The sequence below is a fragment of the Patiria miniata genome, unplaced genomic scaffold (assembly GCF_015706575.1).
Source record: "Patiria miniata isolate m_02_andy unplaced genomic scaffold, ASM1570657v1 HiC_scaffold_18, whole genome shotgun sequence".
Classification (NCBI taxonomy): domain Eukaryota; kingdom Metazoa; phylum Echinodermata; class Asteroidea; order Valvatida; family Asterinidae; genus Patiria; species Patiria miniata.
The window spans coordinates 13,653,594-13,667,290 of record NW_024037056.1 but is presented as its reverse complement, the minus strand read 5'-3'; the positions used below and the strand labels follow the sequence as shown (position 1 = coordinate 13,667,290).

Here is a 13,697-nt window from a genome sequence, read left to right as displayed (position 1 = left end):
TACCTGACAATTCCGTTGAAGTAGGTGAGTAAATGTTGCCTATATAGATATTTAACCTATTTTTTTTTAGTGACGTGGAATAATTGTCAATTAGGCCGACATGAGATTTCCACGACCGTTTCAATAAATGTGATGAACCAGGATAAGAGGTGGGGATCTAGCCCTTTACTACAGTCCTTGGCTATAACCTTCCTTAATTCCTGCTTACACTTGGACTGTGTCTGAATGGGAAAATAGAAACTGACGTGAAAGTTTGTTCTATTTTGGCCATAGGATATACTTTAAAGATGGCGGAAGCAACGGGTAAAAGAGCGTTTGGTGAGATCAGCCGTACCGATGTGATGTGTCTGAAATGTGAGCATCAATTGAAGGATCCCAAAATGCTGGACTGTCTGCACAGTTTCTGCCTGAACTGTCTCGGAGGGAGAGATAAGATAACATGTCCAGTCTGCTGGAGAGAGACGCTTGTTCCTGTTGGAGGTTTGCGGAATCTTTCTTCCAGCTTCTTTTTGATTTCTCTTGTCGATGAAATACAGAAACGAGAACAACTCAATTTAGGGATGGCTTTAACTACTAGTCTGACGTGTAAATCGAGGGTGTTACAAACGGATCTCACCAAGAACGTCGCACCAAAATGTAGGAAACACAGTGATCATGTGATATGTTTTCACTGTGTAACCTGTGATACATATATTTGTTCAAAGTGTGCTGCAACCGAGCATCGGTCAGCAGAGCACAATTTCATTGAAATTACGGATTCAATGAAATCCTTCCGGAAGAATGTCACTGACATCCTTGAGAACTTTGACAAAAGCAAACAGAAGCTTGCTTGCACGACGAAATATTCAATCGAAGCAGCAAGATCGAGATTAAGTAAAAATGTGTATCAAGCGTGTAGTAGCATTTCTTCGAAAGCTGAAGAAGAGATCCAAAAAATCAGAAATAAGGCCAAACATCTCACCACCAAAGTGAAGGAACTCGGTCATGAGAGAGACAGTGAGTACGCACAAGCGCTCTTTCACAACCGTGAGCAGGTGGACCGCGCAGATAAGATGGTTAGGGCCGTAAGGAACTTGATGAGACAAGCTGATGATTTCGAGCTTATAGAGCTCAAACCGAAGGTCATGCACAACTTGGGATTCCAGAAGGAGTTCAAGTGTGAACCGGCAAAGCTTGATATGTCCTTCATTCAGGTAAAGTGTCAGGATGTCGTCAGGAACAAAAGTCTGGGGGAAATATTGCTCAAAGAGAAATGGAAGTTGAAGGACGAGTTTGGCAAGGAAGGCACGGGTAATGGGGAATTCGAATGTGCAACTGGTGTTGCTTGTTTCAGAAATGGGGACATTGCAGTAACTGATTCAAAACAGAAACGGCTGTCATTGTTTACCTCTAAAGGGCAGTACAAAACATCAGTTGCTCAAGGAGCAAATAGCAATCAGTTGAAAGCTCCTTTTGGTGTTGCAGTGAACAGTGATGATCTCCTTTTTGTCACGGACCAAACGAAGGTAAAGGTTTTTGACAAAGAGTTGCACTTTGTTCGTGAGTTTATACCTTCGGTTGACGATGCATCAGACCTCACTGGTATTGCTGTGGATCCCATAGAAAGTTTTCGTGTGGACAAGCAACGAGTAGCAGTGGCTGACAGGGGGAGAAAGGTCATCAGTGTCCACAAAATGAACGGATCGTTGATTACAAGCATCTCAAATAACATGGTTGGAAATTACTTGGCGATAATCCACAGACATTTCGAGCAGTTGTTGTTCACAAACTACGAGGAGAAGAAGTTTGTGTGCGTTAACTTTCAGGGTTTTGAGGGGCTTAATCTAATGACCACATTGAATGGGGAACCAGCAAAAGCGACTGGTGTCATGTACGAGCCTGATGATGGAGATCATGGAAGCATCTATGTTGCTGTTCATTCCAGTAACCTTGGTAACTCAGAAGTGCAAAAGTTCGACTTGTGTGGTGCATTCGTATCAACAGTTGCTCAGGGATTGCACATGCCATTCCAAATGGCTTTAACCCCCACGCGTGACGTCGTTGTGGCAGACAAGCACTCCATTAAGATCTTTGAGCGGATGTAATCATGTTCGTCTGGTGGCAAAAAGTGTTTCCTAAAATCCATTAACAGGTACAACATGACTGAAAATATCGTTCAAAAAATATAATTTCTCAGGAGGGATTAAAAAAAAAAGTGGAATACATTTGTCACCTATAAAAAAGAAAGAAAAATGATTAGTTTTCATTAAGGCGACCGTCTCAGTGGCACACCAAGGATTTGGTGGGGGGGGGGGCTCATACTTTTTTTTCAAATTTTGCCCTTTTTGGGGGGGGGGGGGACGACACTATTTTGACGTTGGTGGCGCCACTCACACCCCTATTATACTACAAAATAGGCCACATACATATCACCTAGGGCAAATAGTGGGAATTGGGTGGTTTCCTGCCAATGCAATTTACCCTGGCTGATGTTAAATTTAAAGTGGTACGTGATTGGCTATACTTATGTCCGCTGTTCTTGCTATGGAGTGTCCTCTGTACAGTTTCCAGTTTACAGCTCTGACTGTGACACTCTGCAGAGTTATCTTCAGTTTTGTTTAAGCTCTGACAGGAGCTTCTACATGTCACTTGGTGGCCGGTCTGTCGGTCCCAGGAAAATTAAGCAAAATAAGCCCCATAAATTTCCCATAAAATATAACTACCAAATTGTAATTTAAAAAAAAAAGTAAACAAGATAAATTAATTAAATGCTTAAAACAATAATTGTTTGTAACGATTCGGAAAGATGTTTATGAAAAATTTGTAAATGGAGGCAGAACATGTGCAGTAATGTTTAAAATAGTAATGTGGTATTTACCACAAATCGCTCTAGGTAACATCTAAAGCATGGTGTTCCATATGTGCTATCAGCGTAGCATTTTCGGCGTCACATTGTAAACTCTGGCAGGGATCATTTTGATAGATTTCATTCAAGACTTTTGTGCAAGACGGCCAGAGCTTATTCTGCACTCGAACTTCTTTGAGTTTAAAATGCATTCCCCGTGCTATTTTCGAAAGATAGATTTGTTTTGCTTCTTTTCAAAGCAATGTAAACGTTATTCTTTTCTTAATGAAACATTTATCCAAAAAAATAAAACAACCCACGTTTAGTGTTAAAAAATGTTTACCGACGTTTGGTAATTGATTATTTCTTCATAAAATGCATATAAATTGAAAATTCGTAAGAAGCATGGGGTATGTACCTGTATAATATTTTGTGTGTATACTTTTTTTTCTAACATTAATAATTCATGTTTGAGCTTTAAAAAAGCTACACATAATCGTTGAGTGTAAACAATAAATGTTAACAGATCGAACATAATTATTATTATTTTTTATACATCTTATAGAATAGATCAGCATAATGTACACCGAATGCTTTATTGTTTGATCTAATTAAAAGAATTTTTTTAATAGAAATAATATTTGAAAAGGCTGATTAATAGTGTTCAAATCCAACCACTGCTATTTTGTGATAGTTTGTTTATTGTATTTAATGGGTATTAATCAGTTCTTAGAACAATGAATGATGGGTGGTGGACAGCAGAATGGTTTTGTTATTGAAAAAGACTTCAGTTGGGAATAGAGTACCGGTATGCAAATTACGTGAAATTTTCCCCATTTCCGGCCAATAGCATGTACTTCATTGCTATGATATTCAGAGCAAGTGATATATTTTTTAAGATTTTTTTTTCCTAGTTTGGTCACTTTTCGACTCTGTGGTTTCCTGCTGACATTCTGTGGAGAGATCTTTGAGTTCGTGGAGTTAATTGTATCTGTATATTTTGCGTGTATAGATTTTTTCTTTTCACCGCTGATAGGAGGAGAATGGCAGTGACCTTTAAGGTTTATGTTTCGTATAAAAAGTGTAATCATTTAGTCAATAATCAATGTGTGAGCTATAAAAAGCTGTATATATAGCAAACTTTCAGAGGTATAAATAATGAATGTAAACAGCATAGTCATTATTATCAACAGAACAATCATCAGAATCAATCTTCTTCATCATTCAGGTAATATGGAAAAAATATAAAATACAATTTTATCAGTGTAATTTTTCTACCTCCTGCATATGTTTCCTTGTCTACAGTGGGAGGAGAGAGCTGATAATTCCCATTTTTATTTACAATTTAAAGAGAAAATTCTTATTTGAACGAAGTAACTTGAAAAAGCTCAATTGTTTTCAATTCAACCACTGCTTCACATTTTCAAGTTTTTGTTACTTATTGTACACTTTTAGTTGTAGTTTCCTCACAGAGCAGATTTACAAAGACTGAAATGAAAAGCAGAAAAGAATGACGTCCTTTTATTTTCAAAGTGCAACCTGGTACATCAGAATTATGTCAATGTTTAGAAAGAGAGGGTGATATTAGAAATTAAAATCATAGTGCCGTGTGCGAGCTGCATGAATCAGTCTCTTTCCAATTATTCTTTGGAGTTATAAAAGTCCATCACAAGTCGACTCATGCCAAATTGCAAGCCATGTCACAACTTACAAGGACAAAAACACCTGAACTTCTTGTGAATTGACTAGAAAGTGTATGACTTGTGATTGACTTCGGATGACTTGTGATTGACTTCTGATATCTTGTGATTGGCTTCTGATGTCTCGTCACAGAATTCTGATTACGTTTGATTGGCTTCCGATGACGAGTGATTGAATCTGATCTGATGACGATTTCTGATCTTGTGTGGACTTGGCAACGGCTCTGTCGCGCATTTCTATGGTACTTTTGATCAATTGCATTGAATACAATATCCTTACATAAAACCTCCGCCATAGACGTCCGTCCTAATAAACTGATCATCGGAACAATTAAAGTCCAGGGCTGTATCCAAAAGTTGGCAATGTGTATGCAATTCTGCTCGCTGACGTACCTTGACATTTTTTCCGGGTATGCGTACGCATGTGATATCAGGCAGACTAATTCAAACGGGATGTCTGAGGTTAGAGAACATACATTTATTTGCTCTGGATGCATTGGAATGACGCAAATTGGAATTTGTAATTCAACAAAAAGTAAAAAATAAAAAAAAATTGTAGGAAAATAGAACAATATAATAGTTATTATTTCTCATTGCGTTATAAAAACATATCGATTTCAGACGCACGAGCGATAATTTAATAGGACGAGTTATTATTTTCCAGCTTAAATTGTAACATTGTCCGTTTTAAGCTTCCGTAGTTTTACGTGAACTGCCACGTTGATGTTTACACTTGAACTTGAATCAGGAGCATTCATTCACATCATTGTGCGTTGGCACTAGTAGGCCATCCAAATGTGGAAAAGTACTCTGAGATAAAGATTTCACGGCATTTCTGGGTAATAGCTGGCATTCATGCTAGATCAATTCTTTGAACCATAACAAACAAAATGTGGGTGGATGGCCTCGTTGGTCAACAGTTGCGTTGGGGGAAAATCCTTACCTTTTTCAAGGCATGGGGATCCGCCCCCTCGGCCAACCCCCTTTCCGCCGCCCCTTGGGACTGCACAAAGGAATTTCTAACCGTGTATAAGCGGGTGTATTCTGCGCAAGTGACAAAGTACTTATATTTTATTTCCGGGTGTGTATTAGACAGTTTAAACCGGTTGATCGAAGTGGGAAAACATCAGTTTATTGGCCCTCGGCGCATTCGAATATATATTTAAAGAATGTTAAAACAATAATGAAATAAGTTAAAAATATAGAATCCAATCATGTGATAAAATTTTCCCGGTGAATAAAAAAAATCATTTAAAAAACATTTGAACTACTTGATGTCAATGAAATATGAGTGTACTTCATGATATAAACGCTACTACGTCTCGTTTAACCAGATTAAAACACTCTAATCCAAACTACGCCTCGATTACAAACGCATGCTGCGAAGATTTCACAGGACAACATTCTTTTCCTGTGTGCATATTGTCCGTTTTGAGCTTCCGTATAATGTCACACAGAGAGTGGCTGCTCGTTTCAACTTTGAACTTGAATCATGTGCATTCATTTGCTTTGGTTCCCGGGAAGTGTACCAGCTGAGCGATTAAAATAGCAACTGGTTTTTCCCGTGATGAGTAACTGTTGCTGTGGTATTGAATACTGCAGCACTGTGTACTTTGAACTTGAATTTAGGCGTTTATTGTGTGCAGCTACATGGAAGGTATACGTGTTTTGTATGCAGTACTCCGTATTATAGGGTGCGACACAAACAGGACATGATTTTTTTTTCCATGGTGAGCTGTCGCTGCACCATTCATCGCTTTATATGTTACATGTACATGTATGTATATGCAAGGCTACGCTATTGAATGGTAGTTTTGCCGTTCTTGTGTGTGAAACGGGAATTCTCACGCCTCTCATCCGTGTTTGAATACTTCGGTTAACCGGCGAATCAGCAATTTGGTGAGTAAATTTTGTCTTAGGTTTTTGTTCTTAGGTATAGGCCTAACATTTTGTTTTGTGTGAAATAGCTGTGAATAACATGCATGATATTTGCACGAACAAGTGGCCTTTCAATCAGTGTGATGAGCAAGTGTAGACTGGTTCGCTGGAGTCAATGGATACCTCAACCATCCCACCTCACCCCTTCTTGCTTTTCACTTGAACTGTTTCTGAAAGAAATAATAGACACGCAGTTTTTGATCTGTTTTGATTAGGAAAAAAATCAAGATGGCGGAAGCTACAGCTCAAACCGTGTTGGACAAGATCAGCCAGGGGCATCTGGAATGTCCGATCTGTTGCTGTCGGTTCAAGGATCCCAAGATGTTGGACTGTCTTCACAGTTTCTGTCTGAACTGTCTGGAAGAGATTATGAGCAAACAGGACCCAGAGATAAGGAAGATAACTTGTCCATTCTGCAGGAAAGAGACGCAAGTTCCTGATGAAGGATTGCAGAGTCTTTCGTCCAGCTTCTTTTTGATTTCCCTTGCCGATGAAATAAACAAACAAGAACAATTATTAGGGGAAGTATTATCTACCAGTGCAACGTGTGAATCGTGTGAAGAAGGACAAGAAGCTGTATCAAGATGTCTTGACTGCAAGGCGAACATCTGCAAGAAATGCCAAGAGGCACACCAATTTCTGAAGTACACCAAAGGCCATCGCATCATTCCAACACAGGACCTGGACAAATTGAGGGTTTTACCTGTCGATCTTACTGTCGCACCAAAATGCAGAAAGCACATTAAACAGCCGTTATGTTTTTACTGTGAATCCTGCGATGCATTGATCTGTGTAATGTGTGCTGCAACAGAGCACCGGTCCGCGGATCACACGTACATTGAAGTCTCTGACTTCATCCGATCATTTCGTGAAAATATCAACGACATATTGCATAAGTTTGAGAAAAGCAAAGAGCAATTTACAATAAACAAAGGCTCGATCAAACGTGCACGAAAAAGACTACAAAAGAAACTTGCTCAGGCTCGTAGTGATATTTCTGCTCAAGAAGAGGCAGAGATCGCTAAAATCAGAAACAAAGCAAAGCTTCTCACCGAAAAGGTCGACGAAATCGGTCAGGAGAGAGACAGTGAGTACGAAAAGGCGCTCATGCACAACCGTGACCAGATGGAACGCGCAGATCAGATCGTCACGGCAGTAAATGACTTGATGAGACAAGCCGATGATTTCGAGCTTTTGGAGCTCAAGCCGAAGGTGATGCACAACTTGGAATTCCAGAAGGAGCTCAAGTGTGAATCGGCAAAGCTGGATATGGCGTTCATCGGGGTCAAATATCAAGATGTCGTCAGTGACACGGATCTGGGGGAAATACTGCTAAAAGAGAAATGGCAGTTGAAGGAAGAGTTTGGCAAGAAAGGCACTGGTGACGGGGAATTCCAGAGGGCCGCGGGTGTTGCATGTTTGAACAACGGGAACGTTGTTGTAACTGACACAACACAGAAACGGTTATCATTGTTTACCTCCCAAGGTCAGTACAAAACATTGGTTCTGCAAGGACCTGATCGGCATCAGCTGCAAAATCCTTGGCGCGTTGCCGTCACCTGTGATGATCAGCTTTTTGTCACTGACAGAAAGAAAGTGAAGGTTTTCGACAATGAACTACAGTTTGTTCGCGAGTTTACACCTTCGGTTGATGATGCTGAGGGGCTATCAAAGAGTAACCTCCGTGGTATTGCTGTGGACAAGCAACGAGTAGCAGTGGCTGACTTTGGGAGAAAGGTCGTCAGTGTCCACAACTTGGACGGATCGTTGATTGCAAGCACATCCAACAACATGGTTGACAATAACTTGGCAATGAGCAACAAAGAACGGCTGATCCTCACAAACTACGAGGAGAAGAGGTTGCTGTGCGTTGACTTTGAGGGCAATGAGGTGTTCAACGTGATGACCTTACTAAACGGGAACCCAGCGAAACCGACTGGTGTCCTGTGCGATGATGATGGGAGCATCTATGTCGCCGTTCACTCCGATAACAAGGGAGACAGTGAAGTGCATCATTTTGACGCGAATGGTGCATTCATATCAACAGTTGCACAAAAGTTGTACAATCCGTTAGGAATGGCGTTCACCCCCGCTGGTGACGTCGTTGTCGCAGACATGCATTCCGTTAAAATCTTTGAGCGGATGTAATCTGCTTCACTAAAAATCAATTGATCCCTCTGGTAGCCAAATAGGTTGCCTGAAATCCACAAAACATCTTCTTCAAGATTTCTGAACAATTCGTGTAGACCAAAGCACATTTTTTCCCAGACCCAATATTTTTTTTTTCAAATCGAAAATATAGATGAAAACCTTCATTTATATAGGAAAACGCAGCGGATGGTTTCCCTGTCACTACTCGAGACACTATACTAATTAAAGTACCTATATTTTGTAAACGGATATTCGCCTTACCTTAGTTTTTAAACTTCGTATATTTTCCACATAACATTGCATCATTGGCTACGTCCGCTTTATTTGGAGTGTTTTCTGTGTCGTTTCTAGTTTACAATTCTGATGATGACATTCTATAAAGAGATCTCGGATTAACCAGAATCTATGATTAGCTCTGTATATTTTGCGTGTACATTGTAGATGTTTCTTTCTACCAATGAACAGTGGAAGAATAGTTTAAAAGTTTCCTGACAGCGACCCGTTGAGGTTTGTGTTTCGTGTATATAAAGTCAATTCATTGTTCAATAATTAATGCATTGACTATAAAAAAAAAAAACAGAAGAAGCTGCATATAGCAATCCAAATGTAAATAATGAATGCAAACAGACTGATCATCCATTTGAGATTATTAAAATGAAACCGATTTCATCATTATTACTGCTTCTTCGGAGATGAATGATGCTCTCGCACGTTTTCCTCAATTTAAATAGAAAATTCTTCTTGGAAAGAAATGACATGAAATGCTCAATTGTTTTCAAATCCAACCACTGCTTAAAAATTCAGTTCTTTTTTAATTCTCGTATTTTTATCAATCAGTTTCGTTTTGTTTCCTCACAGACCACAGCAGGTTTGAAAAGACTAAAAATAGGAATGAAATATTATGTTCTTTTATCTTCAAGTTCAATCTGATACATCAGAATTTGTCTATATTTGGAAAGAGAGGGATTGATTTACCTTGCCGTGCTTCGTTATAGCAGAGGCATAGTTTCATTTACGGCAGATGGGAGCTGGATGAATTACACTCTTTTCAAATCATTTAGGAGTTTCAGTCAAATCCATCTCAAGTCAATCTCAGGTCAAATCACAAGCCATGCCACAATCCCCGCCCCCTCCACGAAAAGGAAAAAAAAAAGGGGGGTGGGGAGGAAATAGGAAAAGAAAAAGAGTCGCGGAATATTATTGCTGTTGATTAATAGGGGGGGGGCAAATGTCCCTACCCACCCTCGAAATATGATGAATTGAGAATATGCTGGAAAAGTACAGGGATTTTTTGGGAAAATGTGCTTCGCCCCCTCTAGAAAAAAATTCCAGGCGACGCCCATGACTTTAATCCTTTTTTCCCCTTTTACATGCACTCTCCACACGAAGCCATTGAAAGAAAAAGTGATGAGAACCCTACGGCATCGATTTTAAAAACAGTTGTTTTCACTACCCGTGCTCTTGTATTTTTAACAAAAGAAAATGATTTTTTTTCTGTAGTGGTGGTGGAGACGGGGGGGGGGGGGGTGGGGGACGATTGAAAGGAGGCAAGCCCAAAGTAGCCGAATTGGTCAAATGTGGGGGGCTGGGAGATCCGCCCCATTGGCCAACCCCCTTCTGCCGCAATTGGGGACTGCACAAAGTAATTTCTCACTGTGTATAGGCGGGTGAATTCTGCGCACTGAGTGCCAATTACTTTTTAAATTTTGTTTCCGAGTGTGCATGTGATATCAGGCAGATTGATTAATCTGATAAAAAAATTCAATAGAAAAATCATTTGAAGTACTTGGTCTCAATGAATTATGGGTGTACTTCACGATATAAACGTTACTACGTCTCATATAACCAGATTAAAAAACTCTAATCCAAACTACGCCTCGATTACAACTTCATGCTGCGCAGATTTCATAGGACAACATTTTTTCCTGTGTGCATATTGTCCGTTTTGAGCTTCCTTACAATGTCACTCAGAGAGCGGCTGCTCGTTTCAACTTTGAACTTGAATCAGGTGCATTCATTTTGCGTTGGTTCCCGGGAAGTGTACCAGCCGAGCGATTGAAATAGCAACTGGTTTTTCCCGTGATGAGTTACTGGAGCTGTGGTATCGAATACTGCAGTACTGTGCACTTTGAACTTGAATTTAGGTGTTTATTATCTGCAGCTACATTGAAGGTATGCATGTTTTGTATACAGTACTCCGTATTATACTGTGCGACACAAATAGGACATGTTCTTTTTCCATGGTGAGTTGTCGCTGCACCATTCATCGCTTTATATGTTACATGTATATGCAAGGCTACGCTATTGAATGGTAGTTTTGCCGTTTTTGTATGTGAAACGGGAATTCTCACGCTTCACATCCGTGTTTGAAGACTTCGGTTAACCGGCGAATCAGCAAGTAGGTGAGTAAATTTTTGTCTTAGGTTTTTGTTCTAAGATTTAGGCCTAACATTTTGTTTTGTGTGAAATAGCTGTGAATAACATGCATGACATTTGCACGAACAAGTAGCCTTTTAATCAGTGTGATGAGCTAGTGTAGACTGGTTCGCTGGAGTCAATGAATACCTAAACCATCCCACCTCACCCCCTTCCTGTTGTATACTTGGACTGTTTCTGAATGAAATAACAGACACGCAGTTTTTGATCTGTTTTAATCAGGACATACTTTTCAAGATGGCGGAGGCTGCAGCTCAAACCGTGTTGGACAATATCAGCCAGGGGCATCTGGAATGTCCGATCTGCTACTGTCGTTTCAAGGATCCCAAGATGTTGGACTGTCTTCACAGCTTCTGCCTGAACTGTTTGGTAGAGATGATGAGAAAACAGAAGACAGAGGCAAAGAAGATAACATGTCCAGTCTGCAGAAAAGAGACGCAAGTTCCTGATGAGGGATTGCAGAGTCTTTCTTCCAGCTTCTTTTTGATTTCTCTTGTCGATGAAATAAACAAACAAGAGCAACTTTTGGGGAAGTCAGTAACTTCTAGCGCGCCGTGTGAATCGTGTGAAGAAGGACAGGAGGCTGTATCAACATGTCTTGACTGCAAAGAGAACATCTGCAAGAAATGCGAAGAGGCACACCAATTTCTGAGGTACACTAAACACCATCGCATCATTCCAGCACAGGACCTGGACAAATCAACAGTTGCACCAACGGATCTTACTAAGACAGTTGCACCAAAATGTAGAAAACACATCAAGCAGCCTTTATGTTTTCATTGTGAAACCTGTGATACATTGATTTGCCTAATGTGTGCTGCAACAGAGCACCGGTCAGCGGAACATAACTTCATTGGTATAACTGATGCCATTGAATCATTTCGTAAGAGTGTCACTGACATACTGCAAACGTTCGAGAAAAGCAAGGAGCAATTTGCTTCAAACGAAGACTCGATCAATCATGCACGAAAAAGACTACAAAAGAAACTGGCTCAGGCTCGTAGTGATATTTCTGCTCAAGAAGAGGCAGAGATCGCTAAAATCAGAAACAAAGCAAAGCTTCTCACCGAAAAGGTCGACGAAATCGGTCAGGAGAGAGACAGTGAGTACGAAAAGGCGCTCAAGCACAACCGTGAGCAGATGGAACGCGCAGATCAGATCGTCACGGCAGTAAATGACTTGATGAGACAAGCTGATGATATCGAGCTTTTGGAGCTCAAGCCGAAGGTGATGCACAACTTGGAATTCCAGAAGGAGCTCAAGTGTGAGCCGGCAAAGGTGGACATGGCGTTCATCGGGGTCAAATGTCAAGATGTCGTCAGTGACACGAATTTGGGGGAAATATTGCTCAATGAGAAATGGCACTTGAAGGAAGAGTTCGGCAAAGAAGGTACCGGTGACGGGAAATTTCAGTGGGCCGCGGGTGTTGCATGTTTCAGCAATGGGGACGTTGTTGTGACTGATGTAACGCAGAAGCGGCTATCATTGTTTACCTCCAATGGGCAGTTCAAAACATCGGTTGATCAAGGAACTGATAGCAATCAGCTGGAAAATCCTTGGCGCGTTGGAGTAAACTGTGATGATCTTCTTTTCGTCACGGATGAAGATAAAGTGAAGATTTTTGATAATAAGCTGCAGTTTGTTCGCGAGTTTACACCTTCGGTTGACGACGCAGAGGGGCCATCAAAGAGTGACCTCAGTGGTATTGCTGTGGACAAGCAACGAGTAGCAGTGATTGATTGGGGGAGAAAGGTCATCAGTGTCCACAACCTGGACGGATCGTTGATTGCAAGCACATCAAATCACTTGGTTAGACATTACATAGCAATGAGCAACAAAGAGCGGCTGATCTTCACAAACTACAAGGAGAAGAGGTTGATGTGCGTTGATTTGAAGGGCAATGAGGTGTTCAACGTGATGACCGTACTGAACGGGAAACCAGCGAAACCGACTGGTGTCCTGTGCGATGATGATGGGAGCATCTATGTCGCTCTTCACTGCGGTACAGAGGGAGACATTGATGAAGTGCATCAATACGATTCTAATGGTGCATTCATATCAACAGTAGCTCAAGGGTTGTACAATCCATTAGGAATGGCATTCACCCCCGCTGGTGACGTCCTTGTCGCATGCCGACACTCCGTCAAAATCTTTGAGCGGATGTAATCTGCTTCACTACGGACAGTCATGTTCCTCTGGTAGCCAAATGCGTTGCCTAAAATCCAAAAACATCTACGAGATTTATGAAACAATCGTGTCGACCAACTTAAAGATTATTTCGGACTGTAGAACTGAATTTTACAATAACCTTCTATAAACTACGCTTGTCTCTGATCGAGAAATTAAAGATAATCAACTTTCGTTAAGGCGACATTATTGAATGGTTTCTTGCTCATGCTTGCGACTCTTGCAAATGTTTGTTTTTTTTGCAAATGGATATGCGATTTACCTTGATTTAAACTTACAAATAACAGTATAGGTAATTGGCTTTAATGTCCGCTTTTATTTGGAGTGGTTTCTGTATACTTTCCAGTTTGGAGTTCTGGTGATGGCATTCTTCGGGTTTAATCTTCGATTATTCGGAATTAATTAGCTGTTGTTAATTTTTTACAAATCAAGAGCGGGAGAATATTTTCAATGTTTCGTGA

The 13,697-nt window shown here is 40.5% G+C and overlaps 3 protein-coding genes across 3 annotated transcripts; all 3 read left to right on the top strand.

Moving 5' to 3' along the window:
• Positions 1 to 287: 287 nt before the first annotated feature.
• Positions 288 to 2,084, top strand: LOC119725158. Its single transcript, XM_038196519.1, has one exon. It carries the CDS (start codon positions 288 to 290, stop codon positions 2,082 to 2,084), a length of 1,797 nt encoding a protein of 598 aa, XP_038052447.1.
• Positions 2,085 to 6,680: 4,596 nt separating this feature from the next.
• Positions 6,681 to 9,297, top strand: LOC119724710 (E3 ubiquitin-protein ligase TRIM56-like). The gene has a single exon (XM_038195888.1). The coding sequence runs from the start codon at positions 6,691 to 6,693 to the stop codon at positions 8,608 to 8,610; it is 1,920 nt and encodes a 639-aa protein (XP_038051816.1). The 5' UTR covers positions 6,681 to 6,690; the 3' UTR covers positions 8,611 to 9,297.
• Positions 9,298 to 10,647: 1,350 nt separating this feature from the next.
• On the top strand, positions 10,648 to 13,270 carry LOC119724709 (tripartite motif-containing protein 2-like). Its single transcript, XM_038195887.1, has 2 exons — positions 10,648 to 11,015; positions 11,272 to 13,270. The coding sequence occupies exon 2, from the start codon at positions 11,287 to 11,289 to the stop codon at positions 13,213 to 13,215; it is 1,929 nt and encodes a 642-aa protein (XP_038051815.1). The 5' UTR covers positions 10,648 to 11,015; positions 11,272 to 11,286; the 3' UTR covers positions 13,216 to 13,270.
• Positions 13,271 to 13,697: the final 427 nt, after the last annotated feature.

What these genes read in the sequence shown, in the direction of transcription:
- LOC119725158 (XM_038196519.1), top strand. Translation starts at nt 288, where the DNA reads ATGGCGGAAGCAACGGGTAAAAGAGCGTTTGGTGAGATCAGCCGTACC.
- LOC119724710 (XM_038195888.1), top strand. Translation starts at nt 6,691, where the DNA reads ATGGCGGAAGCTACAGCTCAAACCGTGTTGGACAAGATCAGCCAGGGG.
- LOC119724709 (XM_038195887.1), top strand. Translation starts at nt 11,287, where the DNA reads ATGGCGGAGGCTGCAGCTCAAACCGTGTTGGACAATATCAGCCAGGGG.